At 34.2% G+C, this 22,988-nt stretch overlaps 1 protein-coding gene across 1 annotated transcript in view; it reads left to right on the plus strand.

Moving 5' to 3' along the window:
• The window catches only part of DENND1B (DENN domain containing 1B), a 157,037-nt gene that overhangs the window by 119,947 nt on the left and 14,102 nt on the right, over nucleotides 1–22,988 (plus strand). The window contains exons 15-20 of the mRNA XM_080624123.1: nucleotides 6,263–6,364; nucleotides 11,929–12,019; nucleotides 15,684–15,724; nucleotides 16,557–16,625; nucleotides 19,071–19,127; nucleotides 19,932–20,042. Coding sequence (XP_080480249.1) covers nucleotides 6,263–6,364; nucleotides 11,929–12,019; nucleotides 15,684–15,724; nucleotides 16,557–16,625; nucleotides 19,071–19,127; nucleotides 19,932–20,042 — 471 coding nt within the window. The remainder of the gene's footprint in view (nucleotides 1–6,262; nucleotides 6,365–11,928; nucleotides 12,020–15,683; nucleotides 15,725–16,556; nucleotides 16,626–19,070; nucleotides 19,128–19,931; nucleotides 20,043–22,988) is intronic.

The following is a 22,988-nucleotide window of genomic DNA, read 5'->3' on the forward strand; positions in this document are numbered from 1 at the left end:
GTAATAGGAGTGGATCTATGGAGTAAAACAGTACTGACATCCACAGTGTTCATTTCTAGGTTTATTGTGGTTCTTATTTTAGTCTGATGTTGAATACTGAATACCCATGACTAGCTGGAGCTCAATTTGTGCTTTAGTTTTTTAATCCAGAAGGAATCCAGTTAGGTGGGGATGCTTGAACAAATTGCTTCACTGTAATATGGTGAATGACCAAAACATAATCCGTAAGAAAATATCATTAGTGAAACGGTGAATTATAATGTTTTTGTATCTGGCCTCATTCATGTAGAGGACTGCAGTCCATTTTGAGACGTTGGGTGAGATGCTGTGACAGGTGAATATGCGTGGACTTTGGGGTGGGGTTCTGGCAGTGGCAATAAGGTCATTCAAACTGTTTTGGTATAAGGAGCCCTGGCACATAGAAAGGCAAGTGGTCAGTGCATAGCTGTACTCACCCAGCTAGCAGCTGCAGTGGAAGCCATTGTGCCATCTGCAGCATCAGTGATCACCGGTTTGACCACAAGAGTAAACCTACTGAGGCATTGCTATTGTGAGATAAATGCTTCTTACATAATGTAAATGTATAAATTCAAATTATATATATCAAATTCAAATTATGTATACTTTGAGTTGTCACAATTTAGCCTTGAACCTTTTGTTGCTTTTGTTTTCTTTAGGTAGTCCAGCATTTGGGAATTTATCATGAAATAATATTGGATGTTCCATGTTTCAGAATTGCATGCATAAGTGGGAGTTAGATACAGGATTAACATTGTGCAGTTCGTATCAATTTGTCAATCAGTATATGTGCAGCGTTGTGTTTTTTTTTTCTGGCTATTTTACTTTACACATGCTTCTTGGGCAATTTTTAGGCACCCTTCCTCATATCAGACAAGACCCATGCCGGTCAAACATTTTAACAGCTCTGTGATGATTAGGGAAAATGGGCTTTACATATATACTTGTGCAAACCTAGCAGATGAAAGTGAAGACTGGTAAATTTTTTCAATTAGTCATATACAGTAAAGTCAGTAAATAAAACACTATATGATGGAAAGAATTCTTAAACAGGCAATATTCCCAATCTATGTCTAGAGACGGAATGGTAGATAACAGAACAAGGAAGGAGTGGAAAAATGATTACTGTAAAAGTATTCCCCATGATAGAGATTAATTTTAACATCATCAGGAAAATAAAGCAGAAAGGTTGTTTGCTCCTAAGAAGCAAACATCAGGAAGAAATACAGGTGTGGGGATTTTTGTTTTTTTAAAAAAAAGGTAATTCATCATGGTAGCACAAATGCATTTCAAATGTATTTCAAATAAAGAAATCCTCGTACTTTATGACACATCTATTAAAATATTATGAAATATAAGCAACAATAATTTATTATCTGCCTTTGAAAAATTGTCTTTTCTTTAAAGAATTAGCTAACAAAAGATGAAGTCATAGAAAAAGTATCACTTCTTTTGGGGAAAAAGTCCTCAAAGTTCTTGATGTTAAAACAAAAGAAATGAACCCTGGATAGCTTTGGTTTAAGTTATGATGGTTGTAACATCACTCATCAGAAATTAAAAAATGAAGAGCAAAGGCTAATGGCTTGCTCTGGAATGCTCAGCAGTAGGAGTTCATGGTCTCGCCAGCACGGCAGGGGTGCCAAGATAACTTCCAGCTCGAAGATAGTGCAACCGGTCAGACCTCACTTTAATTGAATGCTAACTAGAGTGCTTTGGGCCAATATCGACACTATTTCAAGTACTGACATTGGCTCTCCAACATATGCAGATATTGCATTCAATATACAATAAATTAAAATAATACAATTCAATGTTATATTAGGAAAGAAAAGATATTTCAATATTCAGAATGCACCTGAATTACTTGAGAATGCATAAAATGATTGCTTATAATTTAATTTCAGAATGAAACCTTTTGAGGACAGGTATCTCTTGGAATCGACGTTGACTTCTTTACCTTTTTGCCAAGAGTTAGGCATAAAAACTACAGCAGAGTATAGAAACAGAGAGAGAGAATAATGGAATGCCAGAACACATTTGTGTTTAAATCCAGAAGCACCCGTGTAATATCTATTAGAACTATTTATTGTTACTTCCATAAGAATTTTATTTTACATGTTGAAAACTATATTGTTTAATTTGTCTTAAGGACCATAGTAGCCATTATTATATTAATAGGAGTTGTTGCAGGGTGGAATTGTGACCATAAGAAATATCTGCACATCAGAGTCTTTTATTTGGGTAGATTGCAAGAAATTTTCAGATTTTTCAGAAATTTGTTTGCAATTTTAAATGGCACCTTACTGAGTAGAATCATAGGTCATACTCAGTTATCCCCTGGCCTTTATCTCCAAAAGGTATGATAGCAGATGAAATTTCAGCTTTGTACTTCTTTGGTTTTAAACAGAGGACTTTTAATATCAAAACAAAAATGGTGTTTTAATACTTTGGTGGTGGGTTTTTTTGTTTCTTTAAAGTAAACTGTACAAAACTGAAGAAGCTACGGCCATACCTACCAACCTTACACTCTTCATGTAATAAGCAAGAGCTACCATATGAAACAGTATTAATTATAGCAGTATTACAAATATGAGTCATCTCATGCTAGAGCACTATGAATGTTTTCTGAAATAAATAATTAAAATGTACTTCTTGTCCAAGTTAAATATCACTAGATTGAGAAAGCACAAACATTCCTTCTAATCTAAATTATTTTTCCTTTTAAAATGATCCCACTGTTTTAACTCACTGTTTTCATGTTCCATTGAGGTCTGTATAAACAGGTTGCTTAAAAAGTGAATGCAGCTTAGAGTAAGAAATTCTTGCTGTGTGTGGCAAACTATGAAAGGGGAAGAAAATTCTATAGCAACTGTTGTTAAAAGAACAGATATCCTGTTTGGGCATAGGTTGTTTGGTCTGAGTATTAGCTGTCTACTTTTCAGTATGGAGTCCCCACTGGGTTTTGATTGAACTTGTTTTGAAAGTACATTGTAGATCAATACAACAGGAGCCATTTGATGGTCTACTGGTTAAATATCAGTGGATCATTCCTCCAAAACTCAGTTTCTAAAGGTACCTGGTTGTATTTACAGAAATGAGAATGTTGTAAGTCTTATGTACAAAACCTCCTAGAGCTATATTTGTTTCTATTGATTCAATAATTTATTTTTTAAATAGCACTTCAAAAGGCTTCATGTTTACATTAATGATCTTGGAGATTTGCTAAAGTTTTATTTGGAAAATGATTTTGTTGTTCAGAGCCTTGTACAAATAAAAAAGCTAGAAATTAATTGTATTATTTAGTGCAGTTTCAGTAAAGTTACAACAGGTACTCTGAGAAAATGTGGAATTTCTACAGGTTTCAACAGATATTCTCATTTTGGTGTGCTCAATAGGTAGGACCTTTAAACTTACTCAAATTTTTAAAGCAACCTTGGTATGAGTAGGTTCAAATAAAAGGTGACTTTTGGATGTGAAGTCTTTATAGATCTAAATAAATTTTCAACTAAGGAATAGCTTTGGTTATTCTGTCTCTGAATACTGATAAGGGAACAGATGCACCAGTGTATGAGTCTTGCTAAGTATCTGAAGCATCCAGTGGTTAAAGGAAAGTATTTGGGAAAATATTGCAGCCATGCACTAAAAATGTGTGTTGAACTACCATTTCCTGGCATTTTGTTACATGGCTCAGGCACGGGAGAAGTGCCGTCAAGGGTGACTGTCTGATTGCTTTCTTTTCCCCAGGCTGATGTGGAAGGGAGAGGAAGCATGCCTGTTTTCTGCTGAGAGATAACCTCTCCTTTTTCATTTCTCCCAAGACAATGGTCAAAGTGACAGTGAAAGCATAGCTTAGTTTTCATTATTTACAAAATATACTATTTAGAAAGCTATTTTCTTTCATGCTTCACAGTAGGTCATGAGCTATCATCTAGTAAGTTCTGCACTCCCATAAAGCCTCTGTATTTCCAGAAGACATTTCTTTATGTAGCAACAATGCATATATATGTAAATAAAAATAAAAGAAGGAGTTGTTATAATTTGCTGCCTTGAAATTTTTTTTGGAAGAACTACAGAACTGAGAGGAGAGTCTGCCCTCAGGAACACTGTGTCTTGTACCACCATGTCTCACTGGAGACTATTCCATTTGTTTTGATGCACTTTTTGCTAAGTAGCTTGGGGTCATATCCTTAAGACAAGAGTCTTTAGGAGCTCATGAATAGCTAATGCAAAGTGGGTCAGGAAGGCACTGCTGTTTAAAGCACCACAAACATTTCAAGCTGTTTGGCAGATCCAGCATGTCCTGCATGTGTACAGTTTTCACAAGTCATCTTGGGATAAGAAGTAGGTAGCATAAGTTGGTTGTTTCTCCTGGAGACTTGATCAGCAAAGTGCTACATACTGCGCTGAGATGGCTTTGCATATCACAGCATTCCAGCTACCCTGTGAAGGGGGAGGAACTATGTTAGATGAATGCATGGCTTCTGGCTCTTCCAGGGAGGTTTCTTTTCTGAAAGAGGTTCTGTAGACAAGTAAGGATGTAAACCTTAAAACCAAATTAAATATGAACTCAAGTACTTTGCTGAATAGTATTGGACCTCTTAAGAAAGACTTAAAACAGGGAAGCCTTTGATAGTATGTAAGGATTAAAAAATGGCATTGCAGTGTTTTTACAACATTTCCCTGGATCATACTTGAACTATTTAAAAACAAAGTGCAAGGTGTAAAGAGCAGCTGAAAATGATTCAGAGCCACTCCACCAAACTCAACTAGGTCACATGCAGGAAACATCTTGTGATGTTCTGGGAGCACATAAATGCACAGTTAGGCAGAACGGTAGGAAAATGAAGTGAAGTGGCATGTGTGGTTAAACAGGGTTAGGAGGAGAATGCTGTGCTGGTCATGGGCATGAATACATTTGTCTTTAAAGTGGGTGGTGGAGCTATTGTGAAGATCAGTATCACAGCTGTGTTTGATCTTTTCTGTTCTGAATGGCTGAGGTTTCTTTTATTCTGTTGTGAGGCTGCACTGTTATATGTAGCTTTTGGGTTGTAAAATATTTGATAGTAGGTTTAGGTGTGGCATTTTGTTGGATTCCACATTTTCTGTCTTTCAGACCTATGGTAATTTTTTCTAACCTGGTAATTACTTTGGCTTTGTAAACTTGGGTGAGAGGCCTTTTGGCTTCATGATGAAATCAGTTCATGTACTTTGATCACTACACAAACTTTGTAATATTCCTATAATCTATCCAGTCATGCCAAAAAGCTTCAAGCATTTATTACAAAGTATTGACCAGAATAACAGTATTGGAGAGAATGCTTATCAGAAATGTGCAGTGGTCTGTGCAAATGAAGTTAGCAAATTTAAATGAAATTATGGACTAGCATAGAGTCAGTTTGATTGATTGTAAGCAATTTTATTAGTATCTTTTATTTTTAAATAAGTGCTGTTTTCAGTAGTAATTTTTTTCAAAAAACAATTTTCAATTTGTACTTCTTTATCTTTTATCAAAGTGTTTTGGTGCAGGGTTTTTGGTAACTATAGGCTATGCTCTTTTCTCATGTTATGGAAATACATTTCATTGTTTAAATTTTAATCTCATCTGTCAAGACTTTCTCCATAGCAATGTTCAAAAAAGTCTGTAGCTTTTGTTTTGTATAAAAATAAAGTAAATATTTCTTTTAATAATGTCCTGTTAAATCAGAAATATAGTTATGAATCTTCTGAAGTTTGGTAGAATAAATGTAAGAATAACTTGATGCAGATACATATTTTGGTCTAAATTAGAGTTATGGTTCAGTAGCATTGCTGATTTAACATGCCAGGGAATCAGAGTAACCCTGAACAATAATGCATGTGAAATTATTTGAAGCAGTGGACCTGCTCTTCCTCAAAATTTGCATCACTTCCCTGAAATTATTAATGAAGAATGCTATAAAGGTAACCTGAATCAAATGTAAACCTCTTTAGTTTTTCCTTCCGGTGCGTGTTTTATAGGCCTACAAACCAGACACTCAACTGCAAAATGTATTTTGAGAACTATTTCAATATTGTATGAAGATTTTGGGCTTTTTGTTGTTGTCTAAATCTGTCTAATTAGATGCATGTTTATCAAGATTGCTTGAAAGAGAGTAATTGCATGTATTGGTTATTAATAAATGATTTATTAATGGAGAATTTAAAATAAATAGGCATATTTCTGTGCCCTAGTTACCATCTAACTTTTCCTGCTTAATTTTTTTAGGGAGAGCCTATAACATTCTGTGAGAATAGTTTTGTGAAGCATCGTTCCAGTACTACTAAGCAGTTCCTGGAAACTGCTGTTAATCTTCAACTGTTTAAACAGGTACGAGAGGGTAAATGACCCATGTTCAATGATTTACTTGTAAAACATGTACATATTTAAATACATTTTCCTTTCTGTTAGCTTATGGAATTCTGGGATAAATTATAAGTGCATTGTGTACAGAAAGTATTCTCAGTTTTGTTGTATTTTTAAATCTTCAGTTGTGGTTAAAAAGCAGGCGGAGGGGGAACTCAACAGAAAAATAACCCCAGGATGCAGACCCAGTGCAACATCTCTTCAGAGCCAGTCAGCTTCTTATCTAAACAAGAAAAATTATGGATCTCCCAGCTTGATGGTTGAACTTCATTTTCAGCTGTCTTGGCTCATAACCAAAGAACCTAAACAGCATAGTGTTTACTTAAATTGGACTTCAGTGGGCTTTTATTTAAAACCTGGATTCGTACTGTAATTGCAGTTTTCATTGCTAGGCTTTTTGCAGTATGTGCATAGAGAATGTTATAAACCCAAGCCATAGGGGTGGCCTGAAGAATTTCTAGGTGATCTGTTAATGCAGATTTTGAGCTAATAGAGAACAAATTGTTGAATATCTGGCACAGCTCAGTAATAGTTTTGTTACAGTCCTTGAAATGATTTTTTTTTTTTAATTTTTTTTATTCTGTAGCTCTTTTTTCTCTCTTATCATCACATGACCCCTTTGCATCAAAAGAGTGTTAAGAATCTTATTATTAGGTTTTTAGTAAAATCAAGGAAAATCTGAATGAAATCAGACTACTCATAGAAGTATATATTTTTCCTGCAGATATCTGGAATGATTGAGGCACAGGAGTTCATGTTTAAATAAGCTGGTGGACTCCTTTGAAGATATACTGCCCTGGTAGATAAGGGAAATTCATTATATATAGAATCTTCTAATTTTCAAAAAACATTTGGTGTTAATCAGAGGCTAGTGTCTAATGTAAAGATTTATGCAAGGATGATAGTTTGTAGAAGTCCTGTGAAAATATGTTTCTTCTAATTGTGTAAAAGTTAAGGAAATCCTCATCATAGAATGGGGCTCCTTTACTTTTAATGTGTTTTATTTTATACATTAAAAGATTTTAATTAAAAATATAATAATAAAGAATAAATCTGAAACCTTTTGAAGCATCCAGCACATGATTGAAAAGGAAAGAAATAATGGAGTAAACAGTGTTGTTTGTATTTTGTATATCTCACTGTGATAGGCTGGTGTGAAACTTTCTTAATAGAAAACTGCTTACAAGCAATGTTTCTAAATTGTTTTCACACTATTGCTACTAAAGCAAGACCTTCAGCTTAACTCCACTGAAATGAATGCACTTGTCAATGTGGCTCTGTACTTACCCATTACATTTTAATATGTGTTCAATTAAGCAGAGTCAGTTTACAGTTTGTTTATAGCTTGGTTTAATTTTATTTCAGCTACAGAAAATAATATATTTTAGAGGATAAGGAAATAGTAACAATTTTGATGATGTGTGTGGTTTAATAGTACTACTAATAGTAGATTTTTTTCATTCCTCTAGTTTCTGTTGCAAAGGCTACTCCTACTTTTTCAGTTAATCCTCAGCCCAGCTGCATCTTCTCCAGTTTTTCCCACTGACAAATGAGCTGTTTTCAAAGTTGTTTGTGCTCAAAAGGACTAAACTGTATTTTACTTTGTTCTGGAAACTTTTAAACAGAAAACAGTTCTTAGAAGCTGCCTTAAATCTAGACCAAGCAGAAAATAGGTACTTTAAATGCACTTTTTCCCATAACTGACAAGTAAGCTTTATTTGTGCTATTTTATAAAATCCTTCTTCTGTCCTTTTTTATTAGTAAGTTTTTAATCCCCAGCCCATCCCCTATATTAAAACATGTTAATTCCTCTAATTCAATCACTGTTTTGATTTTGAAAGATGTATCTTTTCACCAAAGTACAAGGAAATCACTGTTGGAATAAATTGTGGAATTAATTCTTTGTGTTACTTCCATTCAGATTATTTTCATCTTCAGCATCATCTTGTTTTTACTGTGTTAAATTTTGATGTTCTTTCTATTTATGATAGCCCCAAACATATTAGCACATGCCAGTCTTTTGTATCAAAATCTTTAACCTGTAAATAGGATCATTCCCGGCACTTATCTATAAATACCTTGACCAGTGACATTTGTTTTTTTCGTTACAAGATGTTAATGTCTTTTTGGGCCGGTCCCTATCCAACCTGAAGTTCAGGTGTACTATTCAGGCACTCTGCTTTTATTTAATCTAAAATAGAATTTTTAGACACATGAAAGAGATTTTTCTGGGGTATAGATAAATTGCATTTCCTTCATCTAGGAAAGTAATTGTTAAAGAATCTGTGAGAACCAGAGTTTTGATAACTCATATAATATATCTTTCCGTTTACCCATTTAATCTCCCCCCGCCCCCATCTGTTTGTAAGCCTCGTCAAATTGTAAAGGACAAATGACAGACCATTTCTTATCAGAACCTTTGTTTTTTAAGTAATTGTACTGTTACACTTCAGTTTAACTGTGTTTTGTTTACCTTGATAGACACAATTATTTATTTATTTATTTTTACCTCCAGAGGTATGTGCTGGCTTCCTTAGAATCATGTAACAGAGCTGAATCTAGGGAGTTCGTGACTTGAGATTTATTCCTCGGTTATTATAATGTAAATTTCTGCATCTTATTTTCATTAACACTTCTATTTACGTTCCCTTATTCAGCATCATAGTCTTCAGTGAAAATCGAAGCAGGATATTTTTGCAGGGACCATGCCTATATTATCTTTTAGCCTCAAGCCTTTCTCTCAGACTTATAGAGATGCCTTTTACATCAGGTTTATGAATTCACATTTTGGAAATTGAAAGGACTGTTTATATTGCTGTGATAGAGACTAAACCAAAACATACATTTTCCAGGAATTTGTAGAAGTAAATATATGATAAACACCCTCATAGGGTTCACAACTATAGGGACATGTGAACTTCAGTTTGCTGGTTTTAGTTCTCTAAAGCTGTTTTCTGTTCTGAATAGATTTAATTATAAAAAGCCTGGTTATAGTTAAACTATTAGGATATTTAATAATATTAAATTTTTTTTCCTTAAATGTTCTTATTTCCTGATTAAATATTCTGTGTATGACAGTTATTCTTTAGATTAAGTGTTTTTTTTCTTAATTTAATTTCTTAATTCGTAACTTAAACATTTAAATATTTAACTAAATATATACTTATGTTACTACTTTTCTCACTGGGGTTTTTTTTTTCCACATATTTGATATTTGTACTATTATGTATGCTGTCTCTATATTAGCTTTTTTCAGAACCTTAGAAAGGCTCTCCTTTCATTTTAATGAATATTTTTTATTTAAATCTAATTAAATTTAATTAAATCTAATCTTTATTTTAAGCTGTAAACATAAGCAATTAATAGTTGCATCTTACATGTTACATAATTCTGATGAGTGTCCAGGAAAAATATCAATTCATTCTTAGTGCTAACATGACCCTAATGCTAGAATATCTTGTTAAATAATGTAATTATGTAAGTAATGTAATCTGCAACGTTTACTGGAATGTGTTCCTAAAATGGTGGAAAGTACTAACTGGAAAAATATGTAATGAATGCAGGATTAGGACTTGAAGAATATGAAGTCTTTGAACAGTATTAGTAATTTCTAATTTCATTTATAAAGTTTATGAGTTGAGCTCTCTTCTTGCAAGCTGTTGGGCTGTTATTGTGTGGAAATCACATTTATGATGATGCATTTGCTTCTACTAACTTTTTATTTTTAATAATGGTTGAATAGATTTGGAATTTTTACTTCTGCCTAAATAAGTTATTTGGTTTAGCTCACAAACATCATCTCTCCTCCCCTACCCTTTATCACTTGTGCAACAAGATCTTCTGAAATGGATATGCTCTATATTTTGTTCTTAGAAATAAAAATTATTTAGGGATTATGGTAGTTCTGTCCATAGTCATCTAAAAATCCAAGAATAGCACTGGAATTACTAGTTTTTCATGGAAAGTGCTAATCAACCAAGGGCTCTCTGATCTCAACGCAAATGCATTTCTTGAGATACCCGTAGTTCCCTACGTCTTCCTTTTTTCCTATTTTCAAAGTGGGTGTTATGTTTCCCCTCTCCAGTCAGTGGTAACTTCAGTGAACTGCCACAACTTCTCAATATGATGGGTAGTAGCTTAGCCACTTTACCCACCAGTTCCTTCAGGACCTGTGGATGCATCTTATTGGGTCCCATGGACTTGTGCACCTCCAGGTTCATTACATGGTCTCGAACCTGATGTTCTACATCAGGTGGTTCTTCATTCTACCAGTCCCTGCCATTGCCGTCTGTGACTTGGGGCATTGTGGCTGGAGCTCTTGCTGGTGAAGACTGAGGCAAAAAGATCTTTGAGTACCTTGGCCTTCTCCATATCCCAAATAACCAGGTCTCCCATTTTCAGCTGGGGAATTTCCATTTCCATTTCCAGCCCACATTTCCCCTAGACTTCCTTTTGTCACCATCCTACATACAGAAACTTTTCATGTTGCCTTGGCCATCCCTGGCCAGATTTAATTCTATCAGGGCTTTAGCTTTCCAAATAATGTCTCCAGTATCTTTTTGCTAACAGTTCTGTTTGTCAGTATTTACATTAAATACTCTGTTGGAGTGATCCTCTAAAATTTAGTCAGTGTCTCAGCCTTCTGTTGATAGGGTTTACCAAATGGTGAGTATGACCATAAATCTTACGGTAGTTTATAGTATGGAATGAATTCATAACTTTCCCAAAAGAGATAACGTCTTACAGTTCAAAGGCTGGGGATGGAAGGGATGTGGCGTGGTTTGTTTGGATTTTTTTCCCCACAGCAGTAGCTAAGGATGCTCTTATCTCTTTTTCTTAATGTGAAATAATCCAGTGATCCCAGAGTGGTCTGACCATGAACCAACCTATTTGGAGAAAAGCCAACTTGGAGTAAAATAAAAAAAATAAATAAGGAATTTAGAGAAGAAAGAGAAAGAAATGGTTAGCTTTGTACTTGCCTTGTTTTTGCTGCTAGAATTATTTTCTGGTCTGAGAAAGTAATTTGTTTCATGTCACTAGGTCTGTTCACTGACAAGCATAAGATTGTCACTGACACTGTTTGGATAATCTGTGGTAAAACAGATAGCCAAATAATTAATTCTGGTTAGTTCCTATGTACTGTTTAGTACCAGTGCATAACTGATAGCTCTTGCTAGAAGGTGAACTGTGTATAACTGGAAAAATGCTTTCTCACTTAATCTCTCAGGCTTGAGTTAGCCTTTTCAAAATAAAAAGAGAGGGGTTGCTTCTTGAGAGAATTTTAAACCCTTAAGAATGTGCTCATTGTACTTCTTTGAAGCCTAGTAATACTGGAAAAGAAAGTATTCATACTTCTGAGATGTTTCATCATTAATTATCTTATTTTGACTTTTTCTGACATATTTGGATCATTTCAGTCTTTGTACACTTGTATATAGATGTGAATCCACGTGCTCATGTGTCTGTAACAACAGAAGGGACAACAAAATGTGACTTCATTCTTTCTTTCTTTGCTTTTTTTCTGCCAGTTTATTGATGGTCGGCTATCAAAATTAAATGCAGGAAGAGGATTCTCGGATGTTTTTGAAGAAGAAATCACAGCAGGAGGCTTTGGTGGAGGTATAGGATTAATTTGGGTGTACTCATTGATGATGCTTCTTTGGGAGCTGTTCAACGTGATGAAGTCCTTATGATGTTCTGTAAATTTTAGAAGTCACTGATTTTTTTACTGTTTCACTGTTTCCATTGGTTCTTGGATTTAGCCTATAACAAATGACTGCTGGGACACTTACTAATATGTATCATATATTATATTATAGCAGTATAGTAAATGAAGATATTTTGGTAATCCAGTAAAATAATACTTAATTTTCAGTGTATGATGAAATATCACTATATTACTTACATTTTTTTACTGCAGATTTTTATAATATGATACATTCTGTCAATTGTACTTTTAAAATTTTGAAATTTATGCTGCAAATATTTGCTACTTATGTTTTCCATAAACTTCTTTTTTCACATCATTATTTCTGTAATGCAGAAATCGGAGTGATTTCCCAAATTTTTAGACAAATTTTATTTCTTCCACTTGCTCTAATAAAAGAGGAGAAATTTTTTAATGTTTATATGTCATGTGAGAAGCGACAATGGAAGTTTACCACCTAAACATTAGTATTATTCCTTATGTTATTTCTGTATGTTCACTGACAATTCTTATAACACTTTTCACATTAGCTAGCTTACAAAGTTAACCCGTATAGAATAGTGTGTGCTTATTCCATTCCTGATTATTAAAGGATTATTGAGTGGTTTCCTGTGAAACATTTAGTACAGCTCAATTGTTATATATGCATGACAGCAGAAATGCTATTTTATGGTCAGTCTTGAAAGTAGTTTAGAAGCACCAGTCTCTCCCCCAAGAAATCATCGAGTGATGCAGAGCCGTCTTCACCTTCTGCAAAACACCTTTTTTATACTAAGAGTATTTAAATGCTTTTGTTCAAGATTCTCACTGCCTTCTCCTGCCCTCTGTGTCTTGTGCTATGATCTAGCACATAATTTGTGCTTTTTTTTCCTCGATTAACATGGGGTTAGTTATAAAGAGATTTACTTCTTTTCTGCCTTTTTAGGGTAAGTTATGCTTCTCTGTAAACAGATTTTAGCCATTGAGCATCCATTATTCAGATAGGTGATGTCAGTATTCAGAGTTTGCTTGCTGACTGCAGTTAGGGGGTCATCAGGCTGCAATAAAACTGCAATAGAAGTTAAATAAAGCTTGTTTCTGGCTGTGTTCTGGCAGCCTGTGAACCACGTCTCACCTGGCTCTGCTCGGGAGGGAATGCTCAGCTTTGCTAGCAGTTCTCGGTTAGATGGCACTGCGTGTGTACTTTTCAAGTCAGACAAGCTGTATATTGCCAGGCTGTGGACAAATTGCTTAGGGCACATATTCAGTATTTACATAACTGCTGTCTCATTATTGTTATGAAGTGCAGGGCTAACAATATGTATGCAATTAAAGGTGACATTTTGTGAGGCTAATGGTGTAGAAATATGATCTTTTTGCAGAGTTAACTCCCACCAACTTTATCAGGAAGCCCAAGGTTTTAAACAAACAGGTGAAACTCAGACTTCAGAAAAGTCACAGAAAGTTAGTGTAAGGTACAAGCTATTAAAAGGACAGGTGAGCATATTCTTAGCTATAGAGAGTGTTATTTAAAATTTACTGAATCAAGTGAGAAGTGTTTAAGTAATCTCTTTTTTAATTTGCTTTTTTCCAGCACAGAAAATTAAACTGGAAATTGGAGAATAGATGTAGGTTGAATTAGTTTTTATGATTTCCCCTCCCCCCCCAGTAAAATGGTCAAAAAGAATACGAAAAGGAATTTGTCAGCCTTCTTTATTACAGTTCTCACTTAAAATTTTATTTTCCCCAGAGCTATGCATGTAACGGAAGTATTAGATCTCAAGAGTTTTATGTAACTTCAATACAAGAATATAGTGATGCTAGGCTTAGCACTTGTATTCTTGTAGAATAGATCCATAAAATAATTTGTAATCACATGGGTTTTACTAGTTGGTCTAATGTGAATGGTGATAGTATAAGGAAAACTGAAAACCTTTGAACCTCTCATTTAATAATAATTTATTTCAAGTAGTCAGCATTTTCTTACTAGTTTTAGGAAGTTCAACTCTTGCTGGGGGTATGCAGTGTTACCATGGCCTTTTCTGTAGATGAGTATCTGTTTTCTTCATTGCTTTCCCTAAAGTCTTTCTACACAACTAGAAGAGAGTTTAACTTCTTGTTGATTTTCGGTGAACTCATTTACTGACTCTAGTAGTTGCATTAGTCATAAGCTGTGACAAAGAAAGCTCAGATGTGGAAGAAGTCACTGTTAAGGACATCACAAGCCAGATGCTGTAGAAATATAGTTTATAAGAATTTGAAGTTATAAAATGTCATGTTAGAGAAAGTACTTATGATTCATTGAAATTCCATTAATGCACTAGCAGTGGTTAAATGTCACCTGGTTACATGTTATTTGTATACTGCTTCCTATGGTGGTTCCAGGGAGCCAGATCGAAGACGTAAAAAGTGAACCATGTTTGCCTAAAGTTGTGCTTTGTTGTTCTTACTGGAGATAGGAGCATCATCATTATCAGGCTCTCTCCTTTCTAAGCGACTATTGCTATCACTTGCACCATCATTCCTGAGAGTTTGGCTTTCTTGAAATTGTTTGTAAAGAATTTAGTGGAGTGGGTGAAAGTGCCTGATATGAGTATAAACAGCTCATTTTTTTCACCTCATTGAGAAACTTGAGAATACCTTTTACAATGATCCAGTTAGTTCTCAGCCATGTTCTAGGAGAATGTGTTGGCTTTCCACTAGCCACTGCAGTAATTCCACCCAGGCCTTAGTTAATTGATTATGGCAAGGCTTAAGAAGTTTTGTGAATTCCTGTTAAAAGTCTGTAACGTCAAGGATGTTTCAAAACAGAAAAACTCTCTGCAACTTTGGCATTCTTGCCTCGTCTCGTCTGGGGTTAGAAAGAGCTCCCAGTACTGGAGTATTCAGGTGACTGATGTATTCTAAAACTTACTCAAGGATCAGGTACCCAATCTTTGATGTTCAACAGGAAATAGTATTCATTTCTTCATCAAGTGCTCGGTAGAATTGAGCGCTTTATAGCCAGCTTAGTGGTGCTATGGTCCTCAGTAGTTCTACAAAAGCCAGTAGCTCTCACTTGCCTTTTAGAAATTTTCCTTTGTGAAAGAAAGTAGATATGATTAATAATTTAAAAGGGCTTTTTCCTGCACAGGAGTATATGGTTATGCCATAATGCTTAGACTTTTCTCTCCTTCTTTTTCCTTGGGATGGTATCATCTGCAGTCCATGTAATTTTTGTACTTGAAAGTTTGCTCAGTGGGATCATTAAGCTTGAATTCAGTTCATTATATCTTGTTCTTTCGTTGGAGACATGCTTTTCTTTTTAGCCTTTTTAGCAGAATGTTATAGTTATTGTAGTTTTAATTTATCTTTCTACCTCAATTGGAATTAAAAACTCTGTTCAGTGAAAAGAAATTGAAAGCATGAAATAAGAAATACTTCATTTTTTTTCTTCTTGTACACATTCTTATCTTTACATTCCTTGTCTGTCTGGAAAGAATGAAATTAATGAATAATCCTCTAAGGGAATTTTTTATGCAGATTGTGAGGAGGCTTGAAACATTTAAAGTTTTGAATGTACATTTAATTGTGTTATATTTTACATTTCTATTTCAGGAAATTCAAGATCTTATCAGCAGTGGATGCACACAGTGAAGGTATAAGCTTGGTTAAGTAATTATACTGGCTATCCTTTTCTCTAAATCTTTGTACTTTTACATACATATATGTAATTGTAAAAGTTTGTTTATTTGCAAGGCAATATAAGTGCGTTCTATAATAAATACCATGTGTATGGTTTCTGCAATATTTCTTTTTTTTTTTGAAGGTTTGGGTTTTTTTGTAAGAAGCAAACAGCGCCATACACAAAACAAATGCCCAAACCCACAAGGTTTTTCAGTCTGTATAGTCAGGGAACGCTGCTGTCTGTATCATGTTACATTCCGTAACTGTGAATTAGGTGTGACAGCAGAATTTGATGCAAAGTTTATCACTTCTAGTAAATAGCAGTTTTGTTGAAATGGATTTGTGCAGTCTGGCTAGCAGAAGACCCTTGGTATAACCTTGTTATTCTGCAGGATTACTAAAATATATTATTTTAGATTAAGAGAATTCTTGTGTGATTAAATGAGAGGAGTTCTTTCTGTCAGGTCAAAGTATTTTTAAGTTGCATAATAAATATGGTAGGAAAGCATGAAAAATAGCCATAACTTCTGAATTGATTTTGAAATAGTTACAATGAATAAACAATGAAAATACATCATTCTTTTAGAATGCATTGATAAATGTGTCAGCTATGATAATGATGTACTGTAACCCTTGTGTAGCTGCAGACAGCAGGTTGGGGAGCAAACACAGCTGTGGTTATTCTTACTGATTTAAAACGAAGATGGTCATTTCTCTAAAGTACATAGTTTATTTTTCCTTGCTGTTGTCTTAAGGTTGAATTATGTTAAAATGTTACTGAAGTACATCTTTTATGTCTTTCAGAAAGGAGGTGCACTGATCAACACAGCAATGACCAAAGCCACTCCGGCTGTGAAAACAGCATATAAATTCGTAAGATCTTCTATTTCAAATAAATAATACATAAAAATACTGCAAATTCCTACAATCTCTCATTCTTCCTGAATAGTTAAAAACCTTAGCATTTTATAAATGTATTACAGAAAAACACTTCAGCCTGTAGAAAGTTCTAGCTTCATTTATTTTCTCATATAGCACTAGGATTTAGAGTTGATCTGGTCTCCCAGATAGATTGTATGCAACAACAGAGATTTTCAGAGCATCAGGGTGCTGTTTTTGTTTCAATTATAATATATGCTAGAAGCTTATTTGAAAATCAGTTAGATATTTGATATACAGCTGTAAATTCTTCCTAACCTAGTGACAATATGATTGAAATATGGACTCTGAAAATAGAAATTCTCATTTACACTAAAGTCCTGTAACACAGCACAGGCATTAACGTGAGTGTAAAAAACATTTTGTAAATATTACATTTATATGTAATATAAATACAGTGTTATCGTATATAGTTACATAGTCTATAGTGTTAACATGATGTAGAGATCTCTGCTCAGAAGACATACAGTTTGTGCTGGACAAATGGAGTCCTGGCTTACACAGATGCAATTTCACTTTGGCTCAAAGTGCTGCACTATTGAAAAGATGTGGTAAAGCATCGGTAATATGTGCAGCAAGTCTCTTCTATCATCTCTCTTTTAAAGATGATACTAGCATACTCATTTTTAGCTGGATTTAATGCTTATACTTTTGAGCTTAAAAGATCTTGGTTTCAAAGACTGTCTAACCAATAAAGCATGTGACATTATATGGTACTATGCGGTATAGGAAAACGGCAGTAGTGTCAAATGAAGTGGGAAGTATTTTAAGGTTGCATTTTTAGTATATGGGAAAAGACTTTTGGCTTCCTTTTTGCTTTTCAAAATGTTTCACTAGTTGGATGCATAATAAGTAGCCCTGAATCAATCAGTACATCAATCTGAGCAAGTGTATTTTAAGTAAACTTTTCAAACAGAATTTTTAATTTTACATCAGTTGAAAAACACAGCAGTCATGGAGAAAAACAGGTAAATAAATTAAATGTGCTTCATATTCATGGATTCATTTATAATTTAAAAAATGGTTCATTAACAGGTTATCTGCAAATTATTCTTTTTCAATTTGCACTAGGTTAGACTGTGGTTGTATGGTCTTCTCCCAGCCTTCAATTTTGATAATTATGTCCTTAACAATAAAGGCTCTTCAGAGTGAACTTCTGTGTATGCCAGGAAACATTGGTAATTTTTGTAAGGATCTATGTATATAAGGTATTCAAATTTATACTCCATTTAGGTTCTTATGCTGTTGCCCTTTGTAGTGCCTTCTACTAGAGAAATGAAATAGGCATTTCTTAATTGCTAGATAACTGATTGGTAGCCTTGAGTAATGTGTTTGGTACCGTTCCTCAGTTAGAGCAAAGCACTCCAAAATTCATCCAAATGCTGTGAGCATGATCTGGAAAGTTTAAATTGTCTCTCAGGTTAGCATCTGCTACATGGCACCCCATTGTGCTGTTATTGAGCTTATAGATGTATGATTTAAGGATCAAAAAGACTCTCTGACCTCTTGATTCGAGAAAATGATTTTCTTTTTCTGAAATCCTATGTACAGAAACACACAGAAAAAATAGGTGGCTTCCACATATTTATGCCCTTAAATATATTTTTTAAAGTCTTGTTTTCAAGACAACCTTGCAGACTTTCATAGTTTTTTCCTGTACTCATATAACAAAGATACCTTTTTCTTCTGTTAGGGTTAGGGGCTTTGGTGCTTTGCCCCACCCCACCCCCCTTTTTCTTTTTTTTTCCCTACCCCTTCTCTCTCCTTGTTTTTTCAATGTTTTTAAATGTAAGTACGCAATATTCTGTACTGATAATTCATTTCTTTATTCTCGGCTGTTTTCTATGCAACAGTGATCCTTGGCTGCCTATTTTAATACACACAGAATTCTCCCCTAAGTAGCAGCACTACACTGTTCAGCAACACTGGGCAAAATCTCCATCTGCATAAGAAATCATTTCTCTTAAGATTGATGTTGCCCTGCAAGTTGCCAGACTGGAACATCGTAACAGTCATCTTAAAAATCTTGCATGCCTTACTGCTAAATACCCCTTTAAATTTAAAGGACAATTTCAAATAAAGGAGTACATGACCGCTTTTAGCTTGACCTTAGTAATATTGGAGAATTTTTGAGTATGTGTGTTTTCACAGCATTGGGGTGCATGTACTGGAGAAAAATCCTTAATATACAGGCAAGGCATAAATATAAAAAATATACTGACAATACATGTATGAAATTTGTGATAAAGGTTATTGCCCTTCTTTATATCATCAGGTATTGTGTAAAAAAAACAGTAAAATTAGTATGGCATTATAAAGCATGTTCCATGGCTACAGCCAGCCTTTTGCAGAGCTACTTAAGTCCATTTATTTTTCTAGGCAAAATATCAGGCAAGGCAAGGAATAAAAGAAGTGAAGAGTAAGTTAAAACACAAGGTAGGTAGTATACTTTTTACTTTCTCACATTGATTCCTGTATCAGTTTGAAGCTTATACTTTACAAATCACATGAGATTTGTGTTTTTAATGACTTTTGAAATATGCTTAGCCCTTTGTTCAACAATACATTTTTCATAACGAGCCCTCTGGCAACTATCTGTCATTCTATGCATCCACTGAATAATCTCTTTATTGTTTGCATATTTTATCATGGAACAACAGAGGTCTTCAAAGATACATTAACAGGATGTATGTTTTCATAAAGTTGATTGCTTTGATATCACAATCGAAGCCTTTGCTTCAAGCTGAGAATTTGAGAGGGGAGCGTCTTACAGTGCAATGTATTTCAGAAAGTGTAGTTGTTCTTTTTGGTTCTATAAGATAGGTGAACAATGGCAGTGTTTAAAAATGAAGGATTAATTTGTGGAAAAGCAGCCTTGCAAAAATATCAGAAAAGATGGGTTTTAGGCATTTTACGGCTGCTTTTCCTATTGAAAATTTTGTTTCCACATGAGATTTTTCTACAGGAAGAATGATCTGGGTTTTAGATGTATCTTATGCTATTTTAAGAAAACTTTCAAAAATATTTCCTAGACATTTGAACAATTCATATTTTAAATGACAATGTTGATAATTCAGCTTCTTGAAAAGCAAAATTTGATTTTCTTCCTACAGATGGTATTTTCATGACAGTAATAGATTGTGGCAAGATAATTTGGATGCATTCTGCATGCATAATATGGAGGGTACTTTGCAGATAATGATTATAAATAAAGGAATTTAAAGCTGTTTTGTTGCATAGGAGAGTGAGGAAGAGTATGGAACTTGCAGTGCTGGGGCAGTACGGACTACTCCTGTCTACACATTGCATTGTGAGAAAAGAGCAAACTCTGAAAAACGAAGACTGGCACAGGTAAGGCACCTGAAACTCCTGTTCTTATCCACATATATGTATGAGGAAGATTTTTGCCACTTAATACTAATTCAGCAGTGAATCTGTTTAAGGTTATTTTACTGTCTGTGCTTGGATAGTGATTAACAGACTTTATAGAAATACTCCTATACTGCTGAATGGAGGAAAAATGCTATTCATATTTTATCCCTGTTGAGAGGGGAAAGCTCGGGAGATGTGTAAGAGATTTGACTCTTAAATGCTGTTTTTGATAAAAGCTTCTCACAGACAATACATTCTGGTCTATTCATAGATCTGTGTTATGCTATCTTTTTTTTGTTTCTTATAGTGGGGCACATTCATTTTGTATTTATAATAAATTGATTTGGCAGTCATATGGCCTTTATCCTTACTTAGCTAGTTATGATTTATTATTTTATTAATAAATCAGCTAGATATTTCAGTGCCAATCTCTTGTCCTCTTGTTCTGTGAACCTTTCTAGTCTTGATTTGAAGTAACAGGTGTAGCATCTCAACTTTGGCAAGTGTTTTCATATCTTTGGATTCATGTTGACAGTTTAATTTCATAAAATAATTTTTTGTAACACATTTTTCTGGGAATAAATGCCTGCATATGTACATATTTTAATGTGTGGGTGTATATTTTATATTGTTATTGCATGTTTTTAATACATATAATTAATGTTTATACATGGATTTTTAATGCATGTGTCTTCTTCGTATGGGAATTAAGTATAGAAATTCAGTACAGTGGATCTAATAAAATTTTGTTTTATACTTGAGATATTGCAATGATAAAAATCTGAATTGTCTATTTAATCAATTTGATTTTTAATCAGTTTTTATCCATAACAAGTGTGAAAATTTAATGTGAAATTGTTGCAGTTTATTGCTAAATTATGTTAAAATTGTACATTAGTATTAGGTCATTATTTTTAGTAGGGTTATTTATAATACGAAGACTAGACTTCCTGCTTTGATTATTTAGGTAGGTTTCACTTTGTACTTTTTTTCATGATTGAAACTATGTGCCCTCAGTATACTTTTATATCCGTACTTTTATGTACGGGAGCTGTAGTGCTAGGATTCTTTTGAGAATTTGTGTACAGTAGATTTTCTTCATTGAGTATCAGAAGAGAGATACACAAATCTAAACGTATGAGTACAGAGCTCGAATGTTAATAACATGAATAGTTCTTCAAATGTTTGTTGCTAATAGGTAATTGTCTTCTTAATACATAGCAACTTTCCCCCACCCAAATAATTTGATTGTGTGATATACTAAAAAGCTTTTAATGATTTATAAGCCAACAATCACAGATTAGTGTAGGTGAGCTTACAATTGTATGTATCTGTGTAAATATGTAACACAAATGTATCCTTGTAGTCAGTGAATTTTTAGAGTCTGCTTTTATTAGCGAAATCTGCAATAATTTACTGATATGGTAGTGCTGCATACTGTTAGGTACAGAAGTCCAGGGATGTGAAGGAATATAATTTACCTTGGTACAATTTAATATTTCTTTTGAAGGCCTGCGTTTGGACAGAACAATTTCACTTCTGCATGCTTTTGTGGTTATACAGCTGTATATGGCTAAATCCTTTAATATCATTGTTGCTGTTTCTCCCAGTCATCTTTTAGTTTTGAAAACAAGACAGGAGTGCATATCAGTCCATAGTTTTGTTTTCATATATACATATACACACGCGTGTTTATGTACATGTATACATATATTGGGTTTATTTACTAACAAAGCTTGTAGCTAATAGCCCTGCAATTTTGCCCTGTTGAAGGTCCTGTGTGTTCTCCCCAGCTCTTGTTCCAAATGTCACATGAGCCCATTGAGCAGGAAGGAGCAAATAGTGATCACTTCCCAAGAAATCTGCTCTCACATAGTCTCCTTCACCTCTCACTCATCCTATTCCCACTTCTTCCTGCTTCCCAAAAGCAAAGAAACCAAAATGTTTCTAAAAAGAAAGTCTACTATTGCTGCTCTTGGGGTTTTTTTTTGTTCTTGTTAAGTATTTGAATAGGGTAACATAAATGTAAGTTCTTTACAAATAAGTGGTGATATTAAACTTGGCATCCAAATAAAAATATATATTTGAATTCACAAGTGCATGTGTATGAGAGAGACTGCTCTAGTACTGAATCTGCCATTTAGAAGTGAATTTCACAGGTAGCTGCTGTTGTCAGGTTTAATCCTTTTTTCTGTAACTCTTTATCCTGCAAATGAACCTCTCCACCTAGATTTCTAATAATGGTGCCCGTGAGTGTCTATAACAGTATAAGGATAGTGCTAATGTGCAGTTTGTGCATTTTGGTGTATATTTAAGGTAAGGATGAGAAAGTAAATTGCAATATCAGTGTATTTGAATTTACCCCAAAATGTAAACAAAAACAAATGAAAGAGATTGCTTTTAATGATCATCTTGCTTCCAAACAAGGGCCACCTCTGCACTTTATTGCTATTCTCTTCCATACTGAAACATTTAGAAACTTGTAAATATAAAGAATTTGGTATAATATTTTGTCATGTTATATGCAGGCGTTAAGCTTTTCATTCTTTACTTCTTAGAAACAACCATAAATACTAATAGTTACCGAGATGCAGTAAAACATTTACTTCAAAACATTGTGTGGTATGAAATTTTGTTTCACTGTAAAAGATTATTTTAATAATTGATTCATAATAGGATTTTGGGGTCTGGGAGGATGTTTCCTTTACAATAGGAAGTGAATCTGCTTTTACTCCAACAAATAGCAGTTTATTTGTGGGTCTGCTAATTAGTACGGTTATTTCCTGTTTTGTTGATGAGGCCTTAATAAATGTCAAGGGTACAGCCATGAAGATCTCCCAATTAGGCTTTGCGTTTGTAAAACCCAGCCCCTTTGCTTTTGTGTGAAGATGACAGTTCCAACTGCAGCCTCAGCCTAACAGGGCT

The sequence above is a fragment of the Psittacula echo genome, assembly GCF_963264785.1.
Source record: "Psittacula echo genome assembly, chromosome: 7".
NCBI classification, from domain to species: Eukaryota; Metazoa; Chordata; class Aves; order Psittaciformes; family Psittacidae; genus Psittacula; species Psittacula echo.